The sequence below is a fragment of the Ctenopharyngodon idella genome, chromosome 6 (genome assembly GCF_019924925.1).
Source record: "Ctenopharyngodon idella isolate HZGC_01 chromosome 6, HZGC01, whole genome shotgun sequence".
In the NCBI taxonomy this organism is placed as follows: domain Eukaryota; kingdom Metazoa; phylum Chordata; class Actinopteri; order Cypriniformes; family Xenocyprididae; genus Ctenopharyngodon; species Ctenopharyngodon idella.
Window position 1 is genome coordinate 17,810,386 of NC_067225.1, and position 27,644 is coordinate 17,838,029.

Below are 27,644 nucleotides of genomic sequence, written 5' to 3' on the forward strand. Positions count from 1 at the left end.
AATGAACTGAGAACTGAGAAATGAACTGAGATTTATGAACACAGAAAATGAACTGAGATTTAATGTTATTTTTAAAGGTTGTAATGCTTTTGTCCTTTTTGCTCCACTCCCACACTTTGTCCTCATCTCTGTGTCATTGTTTGTGTTAAACTGTCAAAAAAAAAAAAAAAAAAAACTGACTCAGTTGCTGGAAAGGTGTCATTTATGTTTTAAAAGGTTTTCCCAAAACTTTGAAATGGTCAGAAATTTGTTGACGTACCATTAAAGTGTAGCTGAAATACTAATGATGTTCAGAACATTATTTTATGTTGACATTTCAGTTCAATCAACATCACATTAACACTGATCAAACAATATTACTAATGATTATTTTTGTTAATTTCAATATTGCTTCAACATCAGTGATGTAGAATCAACCATAGTGTAATGTTAATTTTTGTTCACCATTGTTTCAACATTAAATGCATGTGCAAATGTGATATTGAACCAACATCACCTCACAATGTTGATTCAGTGATATTATTATTGATTTTATGTTGAAATCTTAACATTGTTTCAACATTAACTGAGGGTGCAAGAGTGATACTGAAGCAACATCACTTTGTAACGTTAATTCAATGCAGTTAGCATTGACGGATCAACCCTGACTCAACATTGTTTCAGTGATTACATGCAATCTGGGTAGTGTCATCCACTTGTGATCCGATCGACCAAAACGCATCTTTACCATGAGGAAACAGGGCCTAGAAGACAACGCTATTGAAAGCAAAGTAGAAAAGCTCAGTTACAAGCAGAGAAATCCACAACAGATATTAACTGCCCTGCTTTCAGCAACGTCAACCTTAACGTTACGTTTGTGAACTGGAGCAGCGCAGCCTAGATGCTGAAGGAAACTCTTCACGGGAAAGAGAACAATAATTCCATTTCGGGGTCAGTGGTATTTATAGTGAGCTTCTTGTCATGAGCTGTGATTGGTCCACCCTTTGGATGCATGTGGTGCTTCCATAGAGGTTAGTTTCCCATAGTGAGATACTGAGCGATTGTTTGAAAGAGAACAGCAATTTTCTTTAACCCTAGCAATGAATGTTCTATTTAATTGTTCTATTAAATTAATAGAACAATTAAATAGAACATTCATTGCTAGGGTTAAAGAAAATTGCTGTTCTCTTTCAAACAATCGCTCAGTATCTCACTATGGGAAACTAATCAAGGGAACTTACATGTTTTTCTATTTGAGTATTTAGTATTTCTATTGAATATTTCATAGATGTGTTTGAGGATGCTTTTCACATTTAAATGTCTGAATAAAGTGTAATTTGTAGTTATATTTTGCTGTCCAGTGTTCCCACATTTCAAAGACATTTACTGTTGCATAAAGTAGTTGCAAAAAAAAGTCATTGAATTAAAAATGTAAATAATGCCCTTCTGAGTTGTACCATTTATTTCCCTCTGGAACAAGAATTAAGATGTGTGGATTTCAAAATGTCACTGGGAGTCAAAGTTTATATCCTGCGCAGAAACACAGCTTAAAAGTAAAGTATGGGTAAGGGCCTTCTGAGAGGACAAAATTAGTTGGAGAACATATTATGACTTATTGACAGAGTGGAGAGAAGACAACTCTGAAACAAACCAGACAAGAGTATCAGAGTAGAAATGTGGAAGATGGCTAGTTGTGTCTCTGGAAACAGCTGTAAACGGCACTGACAGACTTGTACATGTCATCATCTTTATGAAAGGTGCCTCATAAGGGTGAGTATTTAACAGGGGTCCTCATCTGGTTGTGGTTAATCATAGAAAGAGCTTCCATAGCATTTAACAATTCTCACTTCAACAAACCAAATGAAGTTCTGTCACCTGCTTACTGTGGTTCCGTCAACACAAGAGCTCAAACATACACTTACACAGCAAAATCCCCAGAGTTAAATCAGCTCTGCTCAGAGTACATATGGTTCCTCTCTATATAGTGTTAAAGTAACACTGAAGCAGAGTTAAAGGTAATGAGATAATTAAGTGATTAATTAAGTGATGATTGAGCATTAGTGATGAACACCTGCTGTTAACAAGCAGAATCACTAAAGGGAAATACAAAAACTACAACTGACTTCCAGCCACAGCCTAAGATGAACTCAACTGAAGATAAAAGACATTAAATTTCTCAAGATCTGATTGAACACCTCCACAGCATATTATCTCATTAACTTTAACTCTGCTTCAGTGTTATTTTAACTCTATGTAGAGAGGGACCATATGTTCTCTGAGCAGAGTTGATTTAACTCTGGGGATTTTGCTGTGTACAACATAATTCACAGAGTAAATAAAAATTTACAGCTTAGTCAAATTTACCATTTTTATGTGCTTTTTGAAAAGTGATTTTTCAGCATTATGGCCCAGATGACCTTTAAGTGATCTCATTGAAAAAATAAAGAAGGAATGTTGACACAAAGATTAGACACAATAGCTGGTAGAAAGATGCATCCACTTGAATATGTGAAGGTGAGGAATACTATAATGCTACACAGATGTAATAGATGGAAACATAATAAATACAGAAATCCACATATTTGTGTGTATATATATAAAATATAATAAATGTGTGAGTGAGGAGAAATTAATAAATAAATGCATGACCATGAATTTTTAAATCTATATTTCTATTTTTCTTTAATCATATATTCAGTGTAGGCTACTTCCGGTTTTATTTCAACATGCTACGGAGAGAATGAGAAATAATGAAATAAATGAATGATTGAAGATTAGAAATTTGAAATATAAAATTAAAAATCAACTTTCAGTTTGCGTTTCCTTTAATATATATATATTGCATTTCTCTAAGCATGCATTTATTTGTTTGATAATTTTTGCATTAATGAGTGCATTTATTTAATTATTTACTTTTATGTCCTCGCAGATTTAATTATTTAAATATTTACTTACATGTATTATTTTTTCAGGTAAGATTATGTCCTCTTGCACCAGTACAATCACTAGTTGATGCTGTTTGCGTGTTGTTAAAAAGGTCTCTCAAGGCCACACGCATACACAAACAGCAGAGAAAATTACGGATTTACAAAGACAAAAAATAAATAGAGAGGAAAAAAGATAAGAAGACAAAAACTAAATTAAAATAAATAAATAAATAAATATAAATGTGCATACTGGTGCGGTTCATATGGGATTTTATTTTGAAATCGTTTGCGCCGGTCCGCCATTTCGTGCTTTTTGGTTGATGCAGTGTTCACACTATGGAGTGGGAATAGCAACAGAGACACGGTAGTATTTACAATGTGTTTTATTTTTTTATTTCTTTTTATAGGTCATATTTATGTTTGTAGTACATTTACATATTGTTATCATGCAACAACGATGGCACATCCTGTAGATAACCTGCACTTTATAAACAGATTCAAATGAGCTTTTGTCAACCAGCACTGGAACAGTGAAAAATAGCGCCACTGTTTTGATCTGTAACATTTAGCCTACTCTGTTATCATGTCTTGTTCACTGTTAGTATGATTTACTCGCGTAACATGTTCAATTTCGTGAAGTAAACATTAAAGCACCGAAAGTGACAGGTTTGACATCAGCTAGTGTTTATCACGCCATAAACATAAGAATATTTAAAGATTTTTTTTAATTAATAAGAGCGAATGGAGATTAATGTGTTGCCTGTGTAGTGCATCGATCGTAGTTTGTTGTTTGTTTAATTCGTTCATGTGTTTTGTTTGCAAGTAATTCCTGTGGTCTGTGTCATTATACATGTTCCATACTAAACTCTCAAACCCTGTTCTTGAATGAGGCAACCCTCGTGCATTTTAGATGCAGCCGTAATTAGACATACCAGAATCATCGAATCTAACGTTAGGTCTTTCAGATTGCTTGAAAAGTACAGGGAGGTTAGAGTATAGTTGGAAGTAAACTCTGCTGGACACTAGTGGCCATGCATGAGCAGGATTTCACACCTCTGCTCTAAAGCACACTGTCTATAGTTATTTTCGAATTGTGATATTTTTCTCTTGCACTTAAATACAATAAGATATTAAACCTGTTTAACTTTCCTCACAGCTAATACACAGAAGATGAGTTCTCAGCAGTTTCCTAGGGCTGTGGTGCCTCCTCCTGGGGCCGGACCTGGTCAGACTTCTACTGACAGCAGCGTTCTAGGGACACAATCAGGTAGGATTGTGATACTACCAGTCCAGATCATTTGATTTGAGATGAAGTTGTCACTATACCAACATTCCATTAGTTGGTACTGCAGGAACAAGTAATATAGTGTTGACAAAGAAAAAAAAAAAAAAAACTTGATACAAAAGCTGAAGTTACCATGAAATCAAAATTGACATTTCTTAATTGAATATTGCAGGGTTTATTATTTATTAATTTTTAAAAAATCATGTACCCTCATAATCTTTAATCAAAATAACAACCTGTCACTCACATGAGATTGTAGCAATAGCAAATGACAACAATCCAATCAATTCCCAATGGACAAAATCAAGTCCCGTCCTACATTTTTTTTCTTGTTCGAGAAGCTTTTTTTTCATCACAATAGGAAAGAAAAGACTAAAATGCGACTTTAATCAAAAACATTATCTTTCACTTCCTTTTGCAACTACATATTTTTTTCTGATGACGTGTGCAACGGCACGAGGCTGGGCAATGATCCCTCCAATTAGCAACTGGCAAATGCCAATCAATTCCCCATGGACAAAATCAAGTCCTGCCCTACATTTGAGAAGCAGTTCCATTCAGATTTACATCACAATTTGAAAGAAAAGATGATCACCACTTTGATTTTATGCGACTTTAAATACTAATTACGTTTCTTCTTAGTGAAGTTTTTTTTCCCTGTGGTCTGATGCAGAGACTCAATATTTCTTTCTTCTTGTCCCTTTACATTTACAAATCTACTGTGTATACGATAAAGGGTCATAAAACCCTAACATACATTTTTTTGGAGCATTGAACATAATTTAAAGGCTGCATGAAATCAAAATTAACCGCATTTTTCTTGTTAATGTGCATTACTAGTCTTGTGTGCTGCATCCAAAAGCTTAGGCAGCTGACTTGTTGCCTTGCTTCAGGCAATGAGTGTGTTTACACGCATGTTCTTAACCCGATTATGCATAAAAAGCTGACATTGCGTGTGGTCATGTAAATGTGTCAACCCATTTTCGCCGTTATGATCGCTTTATATGATGTGCAGATTCATTTTTCAGGCTTTTATTCACGTATAAACACACACATAGAGCGCATCACATGGTAAACACAGAAGCTCGCTCGTATGTGTGTACGTCACATGCTATGCATCATGTGAATGGCTTTATGTATGTGTATGTATGTGTTGTTTAGATGTAAATGAAAAGGAAAATTTAAATCTGTTCATCATATAAAGCAATCATGTCTCTTCAGAAGAAAAAAATGCTCAATTCATTCGACACCCCTTAAGTTTCATTAAAAGTATCTTCATTTGTGTTTCGAAGATGAATGAAAGTCTTATGGGTTTGGAATGAAATGAGGGTGAATAAATGATGATATAATTTTCATTTTTGGGTGAACTAACCCTTTAAGGAGAAAGTGGTCAATTTTTTTTTTTTTTTTTTTTTTTTTTGAGCAATTTAAAGTTGATGCAGTGTCAAAATTAGTGATATTAGTGTCTGAGTTGTGATTGACACGAAGAACCACGGTGAAACATGTGACCATGTTGGTCTGTAATGATCTTTTTATTAGCATCAACTTAGTACTGAAGTACCAGTATTTTTGACAGTCCAATAGGCATGGCATAATGTGGTGAATATTGTGTTACAGTAGGCAGTGAGGACAGCAGGCTTGAAGTGGATCACTCTCAGGATCCTCCACCTGGCAGCAGCAGTGGCAGCGCTGGTGGAATTGCATCGTTCCGTGATGATAAGCAGGAGACGGTGGTGGTCAGGCCCTACCCACAGGTCCAAGCCCTCGGCCAGCCTCCTGCTCTGCCCCAGCATGTGCCTATCCAGCCCAGCCCTCCGGTAACTGTGACCGCCCCATCAGTCCATCTACTGCAGGGCCAGCAGTCAAGCGTCGGTGAGGCCTCTGTAAAGGTAATTTATTTTCGCTTTCTTTCATCTTGTGATTTTGTCAAAATATTAACAATTTATGTGCTTGTGTAAAGCAATGCTGGTGCATTTTAACAATTGGATTGATTGATAACTACTTTCTCGTGTTTTGAATCCTTTCCAACTTGAAAACAACAACGTGAAACAATTTAAAGGGTAGAGTACCTTGATTATGGGGATACCAGGCATGGCGAAAACATTAAATGCTTATCTAACATGATGTAGATCTATATGATGAAATCAGACATTTGAAATTATCTAGAAGACCATCAAATGTTATGTTACATCAACTACCTTGATAGCTCTCTCTGGTGTTCAAACTTTTTGTTGTTCAGAACTGAGAGACAATAATAAATCACAATCCATTTTTAATATTACATATTGTCACATTTATGCATTGCATTGTATTGTGGCATATTTAATATTTGAAAATAATTTATATAATTTTCAGAAATTCTAGCTTTCACAAAATTGTGGAGTAATTTCCACCACACTGAACAATTTTGTTACTAAAAAGTTTTCCAAAAGTTAGTATACTTGTTTAACAAAGTGAAAGTAATGTCATTAAAAAAATGCTTGAGGTGAAATATGCTATATGATGTGTGAAGAAAACCATTAGGTTTGACATTTGAGGTGATCCTAATGGCCAGACAAATGTCAACTTTTAGGCTCCCTGAACCCACAAATGATATTTTTTGTTAATTCTCCAGGCTGCCATGAAGTCGCCTATGCCTAGTCGTCTTATAGCACCTGCTCCGGCTGTTAGCCAAGGGCATATTCCTGTTCCAGCCAAAGTGTCTGGACATATCACCGTTCCTCTTGAGAGCAGCATTGCTCCAGCCTCTATACCAGTGGCAACTATCAGTGGTCAGCAGGTATAGGCACTATCCTCTATGAGCTGCTTCTAGTCAGGTTTCTTTAGATTATACATAGTGTGCTTAATGTAACAAAGGTTTTGAGATGACTAATGTTTCTCCAGGGACAGAGTAACCTGCATCATCTTATGGCCACTAACGTGCAGATCTTCAGGGGCAGTGCACCTGCGCTACAGATTGGATCTCCTGCTCCTCCCCACACTTTTACTTCCCATCTGCCCAGAGGTCAGTGATTTTATTCATACACCTCTGACATTGTTGCTTAAAGGAATAGTTCACCCACAATTGGAAATTCTATCAATTCTATCACCCCACCTCCTCCCCCAATGTGGTTTCAAACCTGTATGACTTTCTTTTTTTGTGGAACAAAAAGTAAAGAAATATATTTTTTTTTCAGTGGTTTTTTGTTGTTGTTGTCTATGTTAGACAGTGGTAATCAATGGTAAGCAAAAATGTTCGGATTCCAGCGTTTTTCAAAATATCATCTTTTGTGTTCCACTGAAGAAAGTAATTCATACAGGTTCGGAATGATATGAAGGTGAGTAAATGATGAATGCATTTTCATTTTTGGGAGAACTATCCCTTTAATGTCTTGGTTTACAATTTTTCACTGAAATCTTGCAGGGTTAAAGCTGAAGTAGGCATGTGCACAAATACTTGAAAAAATGGTAGGAGTGTGATGAATTTGTGCCACGAGATCTTGCAATATTAAAACATGATGATATTTCTCATCGAGATGAAAATGTCTCACAGTATCAGTATGATGGAGTTGAGTTTGTGGCAAAACTTTTTACGGTGCTTGCATTATAGTCTTTTACTGCATATGATAATTCATACTTAAAAAGTAGACCTGAAGTGACATTCATTAGAAGATGATTAGTTTCAAAACATTTCAAAATGCACCTGCATTGTTTTGCATTTTGTGACTTTCAGTCAAATAAAAGACTATTGTTCAAGTCATATATTTCGTCATTGAAGATTTCTTCAAAATAGTGTTAAAATATCTTCTCGTCTTGTTCTCGTGAACCCAATATCGTGTATCATCTCTTCTCGTGAGCTAAGTGTATTGTCACACACCTACTAAATGGAACTGCTGATGTTGGTTGACATTGGAAATACTAGTTGGTTGTTTCCCATTAAAGGCACAATATGTAAGATTTTTGCATTAAAATATCCAAAAACCACTAGCACAGTGTTATATATTTTGTTCAATTGTGTACTTGGATTATCTCAAATGTTTCCAACAATGTTTAAATCCAGAGAAATTCACGATCTTAATCAGTGTAATGTAGGGTTGGCTTGATACCACAATTTTGGCTTTGGTACGGTACTGCAATCTAATACCGTAGTATCGATATTAAATTGATACCATACAGGGTCTGGACTTTAGCGCAGGATTGCAAGTATTGCGCGTAACTTTTTTTGTGAGAAGTAATTTCTCAAACAGCATGAGTGAATCAGCAGTGCCGCGTCTCCCCTCTCTCTATCTCTCAAAATGAGCGAATGGCTTCTGGCTTCAAATGACATTGTGTCTGCACTATAAGCATGCTGCGATACAACACTTCCACTCACGTTTCGGGACAGCACATGGAAATGTCACTTGTCCACTTCTTTTAAGCCCTGCCAGTCTAAACATGCAAGTGATTTTATATCATTCAGTAGTACTTGCGCGCTCTTTGAGAGATGTTTTCTTTGCGCTTATACCCACAGTGCTCAACATAAAAGCGCCTCTCAAAGAGCTCACGTGTTCCAAATTTAGTTCCTTTTTCATAGCTTATTGTGCTTAAATAGTCAAATACACACAAAATTGTCAAAATGTCCGTCTTGATGAGTATTCATGTAAACGCAGTTGGTTATATCTTAAGTGAATGTAAACAGTTGAGAAAGAAAATGCATGAGCTGGAGCTTTTGTGTTATTTAAATAAAACGCTCTTATGTATGTGCGTTGATCAGTGTTAAACGTAAGTAAAAGTCTAAATTAGATCGTTGGAAATGATGCACTCACCTGTCAATCTCTTAACTCCTTGTACAAGTCAGGATGGGCAAGTGACAGATGCTTGGCAAGGTTTGATGTGTTGCCTCCTGAGGCAAGCTTGCAGACTAATGTGGTAAGGTCTGTTTCACCTTTTTCATTAGTTTTATAAGCAAAGTAATTCCAAATTTCACTGCTTCTGCCCTTTTTATTAATTAGTTTTGGGCGTTTTGAGTGAGATTCACCTGTTTTATCCATTTTGTTCCTCTATGTTGTCACCTTTGACTGTTTCGCGTCAGTTTGTGTAGCACACTGTTGCCTAGCGGTGAACTTCAGAACAGCAGCGTATCAAGTACCAAAATGAGCAATCATGATATCGTACCAGTTGAAATAAAATATATACCTATATTTAACCAGTCCCTGGCATACTGTAACCCTAATGTAATGGCCTATGTCATTGCGTCGAGTGTCAATGATGTTGTATCTGCGTTACTCTCGATTTCTTGCCCTACTTCCATAAAAACCATGGAAAAACTAAAGACACTTTAATATATCATGCGTTTTATCAAACAGGTGAGCAACTGTTTGGATACCTTTATCTACAGAGAATTAGTCATTCTTATATAGCTCAACACGGTTAGTCTTATTGTTTGAATCTCTTGTTTTCTTGATTTACCACAGGTAACATGTTTGTAGTACCATGCCTCCGAGACGATGCTATTTTGTCCAGTGGCTAACAGCATAATCAGAAAGAGCTTATTTGTAGTAACAGTAATACAACATTTTCTCCTCCATACATTATATTTTAAAATTAACTGAATGCCTTTGGCAACACACGTCATCCAGCTTTTATTAATTATATTCTAATATGGATCTAGCTTACTGCAGTGTGCAACAAATGTCTCATACCAGCCACCGAGCAAATGCACAGAGTAACATTATAACATAACTTTCAATACAATCGAATGTATTTTAGTATGATTGTTTTGACCAAGTAAAACAGTGTTGCGTTACCCCACAATTTTAATGCGCAAGTGATTCAGCATTCGCAGCTATTTCATTAGAATGAGAGAAAATAATGTGAATTTAAGTGATCAAACATTACTGTAACAAAGTTCAAGTTCATGGAAGAGAAGCGGGAACCAACAAACATTAAACATAACTTTAATTGTGATAGACAAACAACATAATGAAAGGAGCAGCAGCAGCCAACTATGGCATATAAGCATAATAAAAACAGCAATGTAAAATATCCCAGACCTGGTCCTCTCTCACCCTTGACTGCCGACATTCCTTCTTATATCTTTCGGAACTGCTTCATGGGACTCAAGGGCGGTGTGTCTCGCAGGTGTCTCTCATTAGCGTTCCCTCCACTGGCCTTGTTCTGCTCTGGGCCCCACCCTGTTTCATACCACAGTAACATTAATAAAACATGAATACATTAGCTATCCTTGAACATGATTTCTGCCTCATTCCTGTCGGATTGCTTTCCATTGGCTGTGGCGGTGAAGATGACAACTCCCATGATTCCACGCTCATTTACGACATCATCAAGCTACGCCTTTGTTATTGTTTTGAAGAAGCAACCTAGAAGTGAAACTTACATACTGTGCCTTTAAAGTTTTCCACATTTACTTTCATTTTAATGCAAAAAAATAATTTATTTATTAAAAAATAATTTATTAAATATAAAATATTATTCAATTTGTATCATGTAGGCATATTGGTCTTTTTACCATGTTACAATGATAATTGTAAAATTAAAATTGACATGATATGCTAGGTTTAAATTGATCATTCTTGTTTTGTTTTTTTTCTGTCAAAATGACAGGAAGTATTTTGAATTCACCAATGCTTTCTAAATTTGGTTAATGGCACAGAATTTTCAGTTAATGTAACTTCTAGTTATAAAATATTGACTAACTTATACTTAATAGGCTATAAGTTTTGATCTTATTGGTCCTGCACTGTTTAAATATGACTATATTGGCTAACGTTGACTTGATGAATGCTTGTTATGTTTTATGCAACGGATCATGTACAATGAACAAAATGCATAGCAAATATATAACCTGTTTTTCAGCTGTTTTTAGCATTGGACTATTTAGTTGTTTTATTTGGATTGTGTATACACACAGGGTTTGTTACTTTAACACAACATCAGTGAAATTAGTTGTTAATTAATCGCACATTCCTATGCTAAAGTGGATAATATCTGTTTCACTAGAGGTTTTAAGCTAAATGCAAAAATTATTTTTAATGCCTGTAGTTTTGCACTGCTGTTTTATGCTAGAAATGACACAGTTCACCTCTATATGATGGAGGTGAATTTTCTGGTATGTTTGTGTTTGTTTGACATGAACTGTAGCATACTGTAATAAAGTTATATCTGTGCCTGTGTTTGGTGTTTCAGGCGCAGCTGCTGCAGCTGTCATGTCCAGCACTAAAGGCCCTACTGTTCTCAGACCAGCCGGAGGAGGAAACGCAGGCCCTAGCCAACCTGCAGCTGTGCAGCACATTATACATCAGCCTATTCAGGTGCGGATGCTTTACAATTACTGATCACATACAGTTAGACACAACGGTCTGCTCTGGTCTAAACAGCACTTAATGTAAATATCACGTTTAGAGCAGTGGTTCACAGCTTTTTTGTCTCTTTTTTTTTTTTTGTCTCCATTGTCCACAACAATATGCAAAGTCCCCATGACTCTTCCATTTGTTCATGTTTTACTGGATAAAAATTTCTCAAAATATTTTTTACACTCAATTTTTGCTGAATAAAATAATTTAGAATTTGGCATAACTACAAAGTTGTTTATTCATTGTAAACATTCCCATGTAGTCTTTCACAAAAAAACTAATGATTGAATTTTTTAGCAACATGTTTAGGAAGAAAATAATTTGTTTTTATTTATTAAGTATTGTTTACAGAAACATTTTACAACAAATTATTCATCCCTTTTCTATACCCTCTTAGTTTTTCATTTGCAATAAATAATTTTTTTTTCATTTCAAATTCTTTCATTTTCATTTCCATGATGGCTATAATTTGGTTACATATAGTGCAAAACATGGTTTTGAAACCTCAGTTCCAACTAATGATTCCAAGACAAACATCATTCAGGACCTCATCTATTCAGTTTTCTAAAATATAAATGAATTAAGAATTTCTGAAAATAAATTTGTCATACAAGTATTTCATGACAAAAGTTGTCATTTAGTGATTGTCAGACACGACTGAATGAATTCATGAAGTCTTTACCATAAGCAAGTCTCTTTTGAAATTCATCAAGGCTGTATTTCGATGTTTGTTGATCGTGCAACATTAAACCATATTTACAGTATCCAACTGATGTCAGCGGTGAATATTTGCAGGTTATAAAGTGTTTTAGGTTTCTTCTCATCATTTAAGCGAATGTTATCACTTTAAGAAAACCAATGAAATAAAAACCTGAGAAAATAAAACATTTACAGATGACCGTAATATATACCAAATATAATGCTGAAAATAATTTTGTACGAACCATTTATGTTAAATATGGTGTGAAAAATATACAGAGAGGTTTGAAAATTTGAGTTTGGAAAAGTACGGAATTTTGAAATGGGAAATGCGTACGAACCCTGTACCCAGCACTGGTCCGATGGTGGCACTGACAGTTCTGACGGACCATTCTTACATCCTTAATGTTGAGTCCTGTTTGATGTTCCTGTCAGTTTACACAGTTGTGAAAAGAACGATCTGCAACATCTTCCTTTAGTTCTTGAGAGTTCTTGATATTTAGCCACTCTGTCTGTATTCACAGTCTCGACCTTTGGTGACCACCTCAACGGCTGTTCTACCTACCATGGTGGCTCCCATCCCAGCTGCTAGAACCCAGTCCCCAGTCATCAACACCCCTGTCACACACTCTGCAGAAATGGTTCATGGGTAAATTATTGTATCTATCTCTTTGATGAGCACTATAACTATGTGTCATGATAGGATTGTTTGGTGTTATTCCAATAATAATTTTGAATTTGCATTTTTAGGCGACCAGTAACAATTCACCCTCCACCAGCCGCCATCAACATCCAGCGTCCACCAACCCCTCGGGACACTGCTACTCGCATCACCCTCCCCTCCCACCCAGCTATTGGAGCCCAGAAGGCCCAGCCCCCTCACACCATCACACAAGTCAGTCCTACTATGAACCTATTGATCTAAAGTTATTTGTATAAAGCAGGGGTTTTCAAATCTTTGGATGCCAAGGATCCCCAAATATTACAGTCCCTTTCAAAGGATGTTTGTTGTAACTCTTTAAAATAAAAATAAAAACAGATTTGATTAAATTTCTTATCGGAAAAACAGTCAATAGGCTGAAAATTGATTATTCACAACTTCTGAGTAAGAACAAAACTGTAACAATATAAAATTTGGTACATGTCTTAAAAATTATTACTTAATTAAATATTTTTAATTTATTATTTTAACGCAATATTTTTTTTCTAAAATTAACCCTATTTTGGCTCCCTGGAGGTCCCTGGACCCTAGTTTGAAAGCTCCTGTTTTAAAATATTTATAGAGTCAGTTAGTTCTGCATATCCAGATTGTCTTTTAGTAGAATATTTGATGCTTATGCATTGAAAGGTTATAGGGTGTTCCACTGGAACATAATGCCACAAAATATTCTTTTACTTATTTATGAACTTTGAGGTGTTTTGTTTTGTTTGCAGAAGCCGATCTTCAACACTGTGACCCCTGTTGCCGCTGCCACTGTAGCTCCTATCTTGGCTACCAACAGTGCTCCTTCTGCCACCACTACAGGTAACTTTTTCCCCCAAATATTTCATCCACAGAGATAAGACATTTTCATGCAGTTCATAACTTTGTCTAAACTGTGTGTACCCCAAAACAGGCTCTGCACCACATACCCAAATGACCAGCAGCACTATTGTCACTATGACAATGGCCTCTCATTCCCATGCTACAGCTGTGACCACCTCTGCTATTCCTGTCGGTAAGCTCAGCCTATTCTCTACAGGTGTTTATAATATTCAAGATTGTTTATCAATGCATTGCAAGTCTTTCTTTAAAGGTTCTGAATCAATCTACAACAATTCATATCATTTTAATCCACAATTACACTGGCATTTATGAGAGACTGAGTGCAATGCTAAAATGTTTTGGCGAGTCGTGACAAAACTAACTAGATAATTTTGCCATATCCATGAATATGTTTGTTGTAGTGAGGCAAACAGGATGAAGAATTAAGATTCAATGAAATTCATAGTTGAGGAAATTCAAAAATATAACAAAACAAAACAAAAAAAACCCCCAAAGAAACCAGATTTGTCAAGACACACTTTGAATGTTAGCTTAAAGTCTTGTTTGAAGGTTTTGAAACTGTTTAGAAAAGTTTGACCCTTTATTGACTCTACAGAGAGATAGATGAATTGTTTTATTGATGGATGGATAAATACTGACTGATGGATGGATGAATGAAAGGATATTATGGATTGATAAATTGTTTGGATGGATGGATGGATGGATGGAAGTGTGGACAGATGGATAAATGGATAGATAGTATCATGAGAATAACGTACCATACACACTGCTTTGCAAAGGACATTTATATCTCATTGTTTTCATCTGAGTAGCCTGATAAATGCATAATCTCTGTAAGTAACAGGCCATCCAGATCCAACACAAGAGTAGTATTAGTAATAGTCAAAAACTGTATATTGAGCAAGTTACCTACTAAATTTAGTAAACGAATGAGCGCTACATAAAACGCAACCTTCAGTGGCATGGCTAGGTGTGCATTTAACAATTTTAATGAACAACGTGCAGGCAAAGAACCACCTGACGCAAAGTGGAGACTAGAATGGTAAAAATGGTGGTTATTTTCATCAGTTATTTTGTCTACAGGTCGTTAGATCTAGCATTCTGCCCGCTTTAAATCAGACACGGAGATAAAATTAATTGCATTTATTTGAATGAATGAGAGAGAGATGTGCGTGTGAATTACCTTCTTCTATGCAGATTCACTCTATTAATAGTGAAGCTATGTGTTAAATTACTTCAAAAACAGCAATTGTACGAGCGTATGTGACGCTCAGGGGGTTCAGGTGTAGTGTACCAAAGATGGGGTGTGTGTGTTTCCGGTAAGAGAAACAGGAGAGGGAATCCCAGTTTAACTTGTTTAATCAAAGGAGGTTTGTATATGTTACTTCACACATGTGGTCTATTATAAACAGAAGAGAAACAAGGAAAACAGTTGTAAATATATCAGTAAAATGACAAACATTCAGTTATTAAGTAATATATTAATTAACATACATGGTTTAACTGCGTGCTAATTATATTAATAAATAATTAAATAAACAATGAAAAGCAGATCACACGATCGTTGCATATGCTCAATATTACAAAGAAAATATGCAACGTCATCAAATTCAACATTTTCAAACAAATACTGAACAAACTGGGCGATATGCAACCAGTAAGTGAACATAGTATCCATACTTCAATGGAAAAACACTTATTTTCAGGATCAAAGTCCGATATGAAAACACCCTGAAAACTCACCAGCAATCATTCACGCACGGGAGAAAACATATACAAAGTGGAATAAACAGTCCAGCCAGCCTGATTCATATTCGTGATTCAGCTGCCGATTCTGCACGTCCACGCCTGAATGAGCTGCGTATATTACATACCACTAGGGGGGCGTGTTAGGGCTTTCTTACAGCAATGCTTCCGCCTCGTTGCTGAGAAATATAATGTATTGCTTCAGTAGTGAAGCTACTTTAGTCACGAGCAGTGTTGACCACAGGCTTTTGTACTCCTGAATGTTTCTGTGCGTGCTGTGCGATCTCTGTGTATGTGTGTGCATGTGCTTAAATGAAGCCTCACAGTAATGAAGCGAATGATATCATAGCTTTATGGATGTGGGCCCCAATACGTCCAGGCCCATATGCACATGCATACCTTGCATACCCAGACGCTACTATACACCATTGATTGATTGATTGATTAATTCTTGCTTAATGTTTCTGCTCTGTCCAGCTAAAGTGGTTCCTCAGCCCATTGCCCACACATCCCCACGCATCCAGACAGAGTATCCAGGAGAAAGGACCAACCTGATTTCCATATCAGGTCATCGCTCTTCCCCAAACCCTGTCAACATGGAAGCCCGCAGCGATAACAGGTGAAACCACTGCAAAAATTCTTCCTGTGATGGTTAAGCTCTGCCAGTTAATCTTGAAGTAGCCCAGGGGAAGTAGCCCAGGGGTGTCCAGTTCTCCTCCTGGAGGACCACTGGCCTGTACAGTTCAGCTCCAACCCCAATTAATTGCACCTGGACCAAGGTAATGAAGGTCTTCAGGATTACAGGACTTTGGACCTTCAGGAGCAGGATTGGACACCCCTAAATTAAGCCAATTATACCAAAGTAATCCGTGAATTATCATTGAATTGAAGCTTGCATCATGTTATCCATGTGTGTTTTTCTTTAGGCCGTCAGTGCCAGTGCAGTTTCAGTACTTCTTACCCACACAGTACTCATCCCCTTATCCTCTGACCCACACCTACACCCCCATCACCAGCTCTGTCTCCACCATCCGCCCCTACCCAGGTAAACACAACACACATGCTCAACCAGAAACTTTGTGCTAATATCCAAGCGTTTCTTAGACCTCTAACACAGACTCTGTGCTGTTTTCTTCAGTCACGGCTTCAGCTCAGAGCCCAGCTCTTCCTGCTCAGGCTGGTGTGGGTGTGGCCACCACTGTGCACTTGAACCCCATGCAGCTGATGGCGGTGGATCGCATCGGCCTGCCATCTGCCCAGATCAGCACCCAGAACATCCAGCCAGCCTCTATGACTGCTCAGGGCATTCAACCTGCACCAATAGGAGTGCAGGGGCTGCATGCCGCTGCACCAATCAGCACACAGAGCGTACAGCAGGCTCCGGTCGCCACACAACAGCCACAATCAGAAGCAAAACCGCCAGGTAATTTTAGCAGAACTTTTTTAAAGATATTCGGAAACTGCGAGTCGAAAAATTATATTATAAAGTTATGTAAAATAATTATGTAAAATAATTCTTTTTTTTATATACCCAAATCAAATAAATTTTAGGTAATATCACCTTGGGCTGGCTAAAAAATTTAACTTGCCCTAATAGGCCAGTACTCACTAAATTAAAAATTATTATTCTTTTTTTTTTTTTTTTTTTTTTGCATATTCTGGAGATGTAAATGCTGGTTTTGTCAAAATTGTGAAAATGATTTGTGATAGTCTAGGAAAACATTTAAGATTTAAAATAGACTTAACAATTTAAAATAGGTTTAAATCTCAAGCCAATCATTGTATCATCATTTTCTAGCAAAAGTGTTTTTATGAGTTACATTTATAGGAGTGTTTTTTTTTTTTTTTTTCCTCAATGTTTGTCTTGCTCACAAATATTTTATGAAATCTGTTTTGTTATACAGGTGTCATCTTGGCTGAAAGTCCTGCTTTTGTAACTAATCCAATCGGAAGCACTTTCAGTGGCACGCAGTCTGTCACTACAATGGTGCAGACACACCCCCAGGGGGCGGGCACAGGTGCACCCACACTTGTCTCGTCCCCCCGACCTAGCATCCTTCGCAAGAAACCTGTGAACGAAGGGTGAGTCAGCTTTTTTTTTTACTTAGGAGCCAAACTATCTATCATATTATGAACAATTACATTACTTCCTCATTAGTGGCATCCTGAGAAGTAATTTTAGTAAGTAACATTAGTAATCTAATGTGCTCGCTTTTTTTTTTTTTTTTTAAGTCAGAGATGATGTTGATAAAATAGTGTGAGACCACTTTTGGGGTGTATTTCTAGGGCAGTACGTAAAAGTCTGATCCCAGCGCAGCCGAGTGAGCCTAACGCTGGCCGGGTGGATAGTGGGATAAGGCTGTCGGGATCCCCTCGCCCAGCGGGGTAAGCCCTGCCTGAAGATCCTTTATTATCCTAATAAGAATAGGACAAAAGACAATGCTCTTAACACAGGGTTCCCACGGTCCTGAATACCCTGAAGATATCAGGGTTAAAGTTTGATTTCCAGGCCTGAAAACCTCAAGAAATACAATTTAGATCTTAACATTTTCCACATTTTCAAAATGCATGTTATAGATTTTTTTGTGAATAATTAATCCATGTAAATCCGAATCAGAATATGCTTTGTTCACCATGTGTGCACAAAAACACAAGTAATTTGGTATGGTTTCCAGAAGCTCTAGGTACTTGCATACTTACTTACTAAATACACACAAGAATTAAATGGGTATTAGTATAATTAAATGGCATAATATACATCTAGAAAAATGAAATATGTACATTTAAGGTCAAACAACTTAAAGTAATATACATCTAGATGGAGTAACCAGTAGGCTTAATGAACAGATGCCACTTTAAGTATACTTAATATGTTGTATAAAATATGTATGATTTTTTTTTTTTTTTACCTCATAAATGTTAATCAAACATTTATGTAATGTACACCTCTCTCTGGTGATGTACTCCATTTATTTAGTCTGCTTAAACCTGCCCAGGAGAGTGAAAAAAACCAATTACAAATGCTCATGTTACTGTAATTAAGTAGTTTTTATCAGTAATAAGAATAAGAGCAGCTTATTTGCAGAGACCACCGTGGCCCTGCAAAGAGATGTGCATTTGTGTTAATATAAAATAATGAAAATATTCTATGTAATTATGTAGTTGCCCATTTAAGTTGAATGATGGCATACATGCATAATAACAGACAAATCATATTAAAAGGTCATAATATATCAGTTAAAGAGATTTATCTGAAAGAAAAAAAGCATTTTATTAATTATACAGGTCAATTAATATATTTAGATACCAATATTTTATTTCAAGGGAAGTTCTAATGACAATAATATTTCAAAATTTAAGTAAAAAAATGAATATGTATTGTATACTTTTGTGGATTTTAGGTTTCTCTGCCTGAGAAATCCCAGTTAACCCCTAGATATCACTGATATTGGCCTCCTGGGATTTATGCAATGTTAGCATTGTACATTGTTAGCTTACTATATTTACATTAGGTGAGGTTAACTGTTTGATAATATTAGTGATTCTTTATTACAAAATGCTAAAACTGGTGCCATTTTGTTGAGAAATTGGCTATCTCTGTCTCTTTTAACCCATCTCTGGTGTGATGCTGAACTCTCATATGAGTTTCTAAAGGTTTTTGTATTCTTTTCACTGTTCTGAACATTGATATTTTATGTGCAACAATAGCTTGCTCGGTGTAAAGGCCTAAAACTGATTTTAAAACAATTTTTTCATACATTATAATTTAAAATGGTGATGAGTGTACTGAAAATAACTTTCATCTTTTCATCTCTGTAATAGTCTTTTCCTGTTGTTTTGGAAGTGGATACATTTTATCACTGATAAATGATGTATTTTAAAAAGTTGGCAGTCAAAATTAAAACTGTTGCAGGATATAGATATTCAGCACCCCTCTTTCCACCCCTGAACCCGCCCCCTTCAATCTTACGTTCATCTGCCTCCATTTTTAGTTCAGTGGCCACATCTCAAAATCCAATGCATAGAACCTCACCCTACATGTTTTCTTTTTCGATAATCCATTACACTCAGAGGAAAAAATCTGAGGTTATTTCTTCTGGAAATTACAAGAAATTGGGTGTGATAAACCTGTAATAAATAAATAAATTTTTCCTGCTGGAAAAATTGTTTCGGAAAAAAGTGGGAACCCTGTTAACAGTTTTTGCATGCATGTGATCTCATTGTCTAAAACTGGTTTTATGCAAGCAGATCTGAATGTTTGATGTTGTTCTGATCTTTTTTGTAATTAGAGTGAAGCCCAAATCTGATGTTCATGTTGCTATGGCGCCTCCAGTCATGGCAACCGTAGAGGCTCTTCCGAGTCATGGAGGTGAGCAGCAGAAGCTGTCTACTCCTGCCCAACATCATTCACAGGCCATTCCCACCCTTCTGGCTCCACCAGCTCCGACACCTCCTCAGCCCACTGCTGTTCTTTCTTCCCTGCCGGCAGCCATGGCTGTCACTCCTCCTGTTTCTGCCTCCATGGCCAATGCAGTGGCCTCTCCCACCCAGCCAGCGGCCAGCAGCACTGCTGCCCTGAGCTCCACCCTTCCAGAAGTTAAAGTAAAACAGGAAATGGAGCCAATGGATACTTCACAAGCAGGTAGGTGTACTTTTCAAAATAAGAATCTACCTATTAGGGTTTGATACTTACATGTGCTCTTTGGGAAAAAGTTAGGAGCACATAAAGAACTTAATAAAGGGACGTGAGGGGGCATTTACAAGAAAAAATATGTAATATTTAAAAAGTTAATTATTTAAAAAATAAATTAGTATTTAAATTATTTGAATACAAAAGGTACACTGTTTTTAAAAAGTCTGCTTCATTCAAACTGTATTCATTTAATAATAATGGAATTATGCATATTCTAAATATTGAAATAAATGCTAGAGACACTTTATTTTGTAACTGAAATACCAATAATAACCAGAAAAAAAAAAATGTTCTGCATAATGTGGGACTTCTCATCATAAACAAGGCTGAAAACAACAGGACTCTTATTTTGAAATATCTTTACTACTACCAGCTGCTCATTCAAACATGGGGAAGATAAAGTATGCACTCTTACAACAATTTAAAACATACTACAATACAAACACAAATAAAGTCATAATTTATCAACAGTAGATCATAAGCAGTACATTGGCATAAATGCATTGTATTCATTAATTGGGAACTGTGTTTTGATTTCATTAAATCATAGCCTTTGAACTTTAAAATCACATCAACTCAGTTTTTAAGATGTCGTTAATTTGGGGGCATAAAACAGGAATCGTGATATAAGACTTTTGTTAAACCATTTAAGATTTTTTGTGACCTTAAATTTGAAAAAAACAAAAAAACTTATTTTAATACTTTTTAAGGAGCCGTGGGGACCTACTTTTTATTCGCACATGTAATACATTTTACAGTTTGCACACATCTATTTTCATTCACAAATGGAAGTGAAATACTTGCTCTGTCAAGCCCTGCCTATTCCTATACAGTCACTATTTAATCACTACAAACAATTCTACATCCAATTCAAGCTATATATGATCACATCGACTGATTACAATGGCTTCTAATGCTAGTCCAATTAAATTTTAAAGATGGAGTTTGGGCACTCCACGTATTTATGAATTCTCTTTATCGCAGTGCCCTTAGCTCCTTCTTCGATGGGTCCGGCTCCATCCCTCTCCTCCCAGGCCTCCACCCTGGCCATATCTGCTCAACCTGGAGACCTCCTGCCTGGGGCCTCCCCGAGGAAGAAACCCCGCAAACAGCAGCATGTGATCTCCACTGAGGAGACAGAGATGATGGAGACCAACAGCACAGATGAAGAGAGAGCTAGCAGCCGAGCTCCAGGAAACAGGCCTGAAAGACATGAGTCTCCACCTAGAGAATATGTTGGTGAGCTTAAATATATATATATATATATATATATATATATATTATATTATTATATACATACTATACATACATACATACACGCATCCATGGATATCTAGATGCTGCATTAGCAACTGAAGCTGATTACCGTGATGCATCTGCCCTTTTGGAAAGGTCAAGATGTGACTGTAAACTCATTAAAAATAATTGACACATTCAGTCTGCACCATGGAGCAGTCAGTTTGAATACATTTTGGTTGTCATAAATTCAGAAACATCAAAATGATGAAAACTACACTAAACAGTTAATCCTTCTGCTAAATGAGAAAACTAGGGCTAACAAATTTTTCAAACCCATTTCAAAAATTAATTGATTAATAGCATGTAATATTAAATAAGGTGTAATAAATATTTTTTCACAGAATCTCCAAACTAACATGGAAACAATACAAAGACAATATTTTAAATATTTTATACTTTAAATGTTTATTTAATGGCATGGTAAACAATAAAATGAACACCAGTATCAGTAAAACTTATGCTGAATTGCTGATGAATCTATTAAATGGATTTTAAGTAAACATAAAACAATTTTCACAAAAAATCATAATAAATATTCATACAGAATGTGTGAAACTTGTATTCTGCCAAAAAAGACATAAGCGCCATAGAGCAGTGCTTGATATTAACGCTTGTCTGGAACAAGTGGATTTTTTTTAAGGGGCAATGAGAATTTTAATTTGACAGATTTATTTATTTATTTATTTTTTTAATATTTAAAATAAATCTGTCAATGCGAACTTGAAATTCTGATCTACCTACTTTAGCATTATAAATGTTATATAAATTTCACATGTCACAATTTGGACTATACTGTCAAAAAAAAAAACAGTAGTTGAATTGTTGGTATGAAAATGATCATACCCAGTGTAAATAGAACCCATTGTTTCCTTCCAAGAATATCCTTGCACCAAATATTCACCTTTATGAATAACACTGTGTCCTAATTAGACATGATGTGACGTGTGATAAAAGGTATCTTTTCCATGTTAATCAGAGTTTTTGTTCTAACCAGCCACAATGACGGTACGCGATGGTTCTGTTTTAGAAAGTTTCTATTTCTGCAACGTTGTGGCTGGAACAACTTAAAAAGTATGACAATGATAATCTCAGGTCATGTTTATGTGCTTTATTTAATGTTAAAAGTGTCTAATGTGAGTTTGAATATAATTTTGGGTGATCTTTATTGCCATACTGAAAATGACAATGGATAATTCACCCTAGATCTTGAAAATAAAATAAAGGAAACAAGAACATTCAAAATGTTAACACAATGTGAACAAACAAGTCTATTCTATGAAAAAGATTGTTTAGTCATGTATTTTTAATAAAAATGTTAAAATAGTGTAATGTTTACGAATTTGATTATGTACTTAAAAGGTTAGTTCACCCAAAAATGAAATTTATGCCATTTATAACTCACCCTCATATCGTTCCACACATGTAAGACCTTCGTTCATCTTTGGAACACAACTTAAGATATTTTTGATGAAATCCGATGGCTCAGTAAGGCCTGCATCGTCAGCAAGAACACTCCCTTTTTCAATGCCCAGAAAGCTACTAACAATATTTAAAACAGTTTGTGAATACAGTGGTTCAACCTTAATGTTATGAAGCGACGAGAATACATTTTGTGTGCCAGAAATAACAAAATAATGACTTTATTCAACGATATCTAGTGATGGGCGATTTCAAAACACTGCTTCATGAAGCTTTGAAGCTTTATGAATCTTTTGTTTCGAATCAGTGGTTCGGAGCGTGTATCAAACTGCCAAACTCACGTGAACTATTGAAGTTTCAAAACGCTTATGACGTAACGAAGCCTCGTTTACTGAAATCCCGTGATTTTGGCGCTCTGAACCACTGAATCGAAACAAATGATTCGTAAAGCTTTGAAGCTTCATGAAGCAGTGTTTTGAAATCGGCCATCACTAGATACTGTGAAATGAAGTTGCTAATTTGTTATTTTTGGTGCACAAAAAGTATTCTCGTCGCTTTATAACATTAAGGTTGAACCACTGTAGTCACATGAACTGTTTTAAATACGTTTTAGTAGCTTTCTGGGCATTGAAAAAGGGAGTGTTGTTGCTGGCAATGCAGGCCTCACTGAGCCATTGGATTTTATCAAAAATATCTTAATTTGTGTTCTGAAGATGAACGAAGGTCTTAAAGGTGTAGAACGACATGAGGGTGAGTAATAAATGACATAATTTTCATTTTTGGGTGAACTAACCCTTTAACCATTACGTTGCGAGTGCAGTGCGCTTGCAGAGAGACTCCGTTTATCTGATTGGCTGTGATGTTTGATATTGTCATGTCTTGTAGTCGCATTGTGTCTGGCGTGGACAGACAAATTGCATGTAGCTGCAATCATATCACATTGCGACAAGTTGACGATACTGTGATTCTTTGAAACTGAGAATATGCATAAAACTTATTTGTTTGTGAGACTGAGAAACGGTATAGTAGTGTTCTTGCTGATAATGTTTTGGTCTCTCTTGGTTGCTTTATTTATTTTCCTTTTTCTAATGATATAATTTAGCAGTGTATATTTGTAATACCCCCCAAACTGAGTGTACACTTGTTCAATTGTAATGTTAATGATTATTGTAGATGAGGACGGTGTTCGCTATGTGCCAGTCCGTCCCAGACCTCCCCTCACTCTTCTACGCCATTACCGTAACCCATGGAAGGCTGCTTATCACCACTTCCAGAGGTACAGTGACATCAAAGTCAAAGGTAGGTACCTGGTCTTTGATTTATCTTGGTGCACACTTGTTTTCTTGTTCCTTTTAAGTTATCTGATAATGTTTATAGTATTGAATCTGGTCATGTAAAATAAGAAGTCATCATCTTGCTACTGTCTCCGCAGAGGAAAAGAAAGGAAGCCTTCAGGACATGGCCAATCAGAGAGGAGTAGCATGTCGTGCTCAGGGCTGGAAAGTGCACCTGTGTGCCGCACAGCTGCTACAGCTGGTGGGTTCTGCAGCTGAGGGTTTTATTTCCACCATAAGTGGCTTAATAAGAGTTATACATGAAATATATTATTCCAACAGCCTGTTATTGAGGCAGTTAATGTTGTATATAGGTAACAGTTTAATGAATTCCTTTCTTGTTTGACAGTCTAACTTGGAGCATGACGTGTACAGCCGGCTGACCACCCTGCAGGAAGGGCTCATCCCAAAGAAGAGAGCTGGAGCTGATGATGACTTGCACCGCATTAATGAGCTCATACAGGTTAGTATCTCCACATTTCCTACCCAACATGGAAACTACAATGAACGGGCACTAACTTGATGCCAAAAACACCTTAAAAGGGATGGTGACTAATGCTATAGCACCTAAAATGTACACTTCCTCTCATACGTTCATATTTTTAACCTGAAAAAAAAAATGCAACAGAACATAAGGGTCTCCTTAAATTGAAAATATGAAAGTAAAACAAACAGTATATTTTATTTATTTATTTTTTTTAATTCCATTAAATACATTTGTCTCCCACAATAATCTGTCTTAAAGGGTTAGTTGAATGAAAATAATGTCATTTATTACTCACCCTCATGCCGTTCGTTCATCTTCGGAACACAAATTAAGATATTTTTGTTGAAATCCGATGGCTCAGTGAGGCCTGCATAGCCAGCAATGACATTTCCTCTCTCAAGATCCATTAATTTACTAAAAACATATTTAAATCAGTTCATGCGAGTACAGTGGTTCAATATTAATATTATAAAGCGACGAGAATATTTTTGGTGCGCCAAAAAAACAAAATAACGACTTATATAGTGATGGCCAATTTCAAAACACTGCTTCATTAAGCTTGGGAGCGTTATGAATCTTTTGTGTCGAATCATGATTCAGATCGCGTGTCAAACCGCCAAACTGCTGAAATCACGTGACTTTGGCGCTCCGAACCGCTGATTCTACACAAAAGATTCATAACGCTCCGAAGCTTCATGAAGCAGTGTTTTGAAATCGGCCATCACTATATAAGTCGTTATTTTGTTTTTTTGGCGCACCAAAAATATTCTCGTCGCTTTAAAATATTAATATTGAACCACTGTACTCGCATGAACTGATTTAAATATGTTTTTAGTACATTAATGGATCTTGAGAGAGGAAATGTCATTGCTGGCTATGCAGGCCTCACTGAGCCATCGGATTTCAACAAAAATATCTTAATTTGCGTTCCGAAGATGAACGAAGGTCTTATGGGTGTGGAACGGCATGAGGGTGAGTAATTAATGACAGAATTTTCATTTTTGGGTGAACTAACCCTTTAATTGTCTTTATTTATACATACTAATATATATTTATAATATATATTAGTATGTATACTGTATGCACACTATTTTTTGGCATTAGTCCAATACATATGAAAACTGAACCAAAACCCATAGCACCTTTACTAGAAATACATTCATGACCTTTTGACCTGACTCTGTCCAGGGTAATATGCAACGCTGCAAGCTCGTGATGGATCAGGTGACTGAAGCTCGCGACACCATGATGAAAGTATTGGACCATAAGGACAGAGTCCTCAAGCTGCTCAACAAGAACGGAACTCCCAAGAAGAGCTCCAAGTTAAAGCGCAAGGAGCGGGCATAGATGCCACTCCATGGTCTTAATCTTTCTTCTTCAACGTTGGTGGACACAAGAATGCTCTTCAAAAGCTGGATCTGTTATGGTTTATCAGGATGCTGTGCACAATCATTTACTTTCTTTTACAGTCTCAGAGAGAGAGAGAGACATTTGTAAACCATCGAACTGTTTTTACAGGAACTGCTGCTTACTGTGGACCATCAGACTGTCCATTGGGTATAAGGCAGCCTGGTTAACCAATGCTTTTTGTTTTTCCTCTAAAGAAATTCGTTAAATATTTCATTTTAAAAGAAACATTATGTTGTGTTGTTTTTTTTGTTGTTGTTGTAGAGGCAAAGCTTTTGCTGTAGTGGACTTTTAAGATCAGAAAGGTCATGTTTGCTAGATGTAACTTCTGTATTTAGTTTGATTCACACCAGTACACACTGCACACAAACACACACTCACAATAGTGTGTGAACTTTCCATGTTTGGTGCCTTGTAACATGGGTGAAACTGGGAGATTTTTTTTTTTTTATATATACGTTAAACACAAAAGTTAAACACTCCCAGATTAGTCAATAAATTAAGCCCACAATGAAAATGAGGTAATAGTCTTGTACTAACCAGATAATGATTTCCCAAACCCTTCTTGTTTGTTTTTTAATCACTGTAAACATTCAAGCGCTATAGTGACTGATAATAGTACAAAGCAGTGAAATGTGTACTTGAAAGAATCAGTATAATTATGTGAATTTATATTATAAGAATGTGTGGATTGTTTTATGTTTCAGTGTAAGAAGATTGTTGTTAATGGAAGTGACGTCGTTTCACTGAGTCTTTTTTTTTTTTCTTGTGCTGTTTTAAAGACTGTAAGTGAATGTTGTTCTGCGTTTGAATAATAATTTGGTTATTTTGTACATTTTTTTCATTCTTTTATTTTTCTGTGTGTACTCTATTATGTGCTATTGCAGTAAAACTGGATACGTTTACAAAGCATCTAACAAGTACATTTGGTACTGAATGCATCTCACAATACATCCTAAGTGAAAGAACTAACATTTTAATGTACATGAGACTGCTATATTTTGAATATAATCACAGCTATAGTATGTTGCTAGGGATCTTTGTTTTCTTCAACCGAACCAATGAAAGATCAGTTATACAGCAGGAAATCTGGCCTGCTGTTTCAACTGTACTCAGTGAACTCCTAGAACAGTTTCCAAAATGTTAAAATACATGTTTCTAATATTGCAGAGAAGGTAGTAAAATGTCTACCATTTTATCATTCAGAAATTACAAAGTAGTGTTTATGAATTACACTAAATTAAGCTACAGGGAGATTACAGACAGATTTGATGTTAAACAGTGTAAAACTAGCTACTTTTAATACAATTTAATTTTTTTGTTAGATAATGGTAATCTAACATTATTAGTTCTCCCCAAAGCACATGGGATTTCTGCATCTTAATGTCTTAGTGTAGCACTTAATGTGTTTAATGTGTAGCAAACAAAAGGAAATTACCTTCATTATGTGAAATCTGAATATAGATATCTTATATTACAGTAGCGTTCCTGC

At 36.1% G+C, this 27,644-nt stretch overlaps 1 protein-coding gene across 2 annotated transcripts; it reads left to right on the forward strand.

The window, feature by feature from the left end:
- The first annotated feature begins 3,147 nt into the window (after nucleotides 1-3,147).
- sap130a (Sin3A-associated protein a) lies at nucleotides 3,148-27,064 on the forward strand. Of its 2 annotated transcripts, XM_051896963.1 has the most exons (21): nucleotides 3,148-3,270; nucleotides 4,063-4,173; nucleotides 5,809-6,080; nucleotides 6,806-6,970; nucleotides 7,075-7,195; nucleotides 11,356-11,480; nucleotides 12,746-12,870; nucleotides 12,972-13,116; nucleotides 13,656-13,746; nucleotides 13,838-13,939; nucleotides 15,991-16,132; nucleotides 16,440-16,558; nucleotides 16,652-16,936; nucleotides 17,418-17,595; nucleotides 17,800-17,898; nucleotides 19,803-20,155; nucleotides 21,191-21,445; nucleotides 24,098-24,223; nucleotides 24,357-24,460; nucleotides 24,608-24,721; nucleotides 25,934-27,064. In XM_051896963.1, exons 2-21 carry the CDS (start codon nucleotides 4,077-4,079, stop codon nucleotides 26,090-26,092), a joined length of 3,177 nt encoding a protein of 1,058 aa, XP_051752923.1. In that variant the 5' UTR covers nucleotides 3,148-3,270; nucleotides 4,063-4,076; the 3' UTR covers nucleotides 26,093-27,064. The 2 variants fall into 2 exon arrangements, with proteins under 2 accessions (XP_051752923.1, XP_051752924.1); XM_051896964.1 differs by lacking the exon at nucleotides 17,800-17,898.
- Nucleotides 27,065-27,644: the final 580 nt, after the last annotated feature.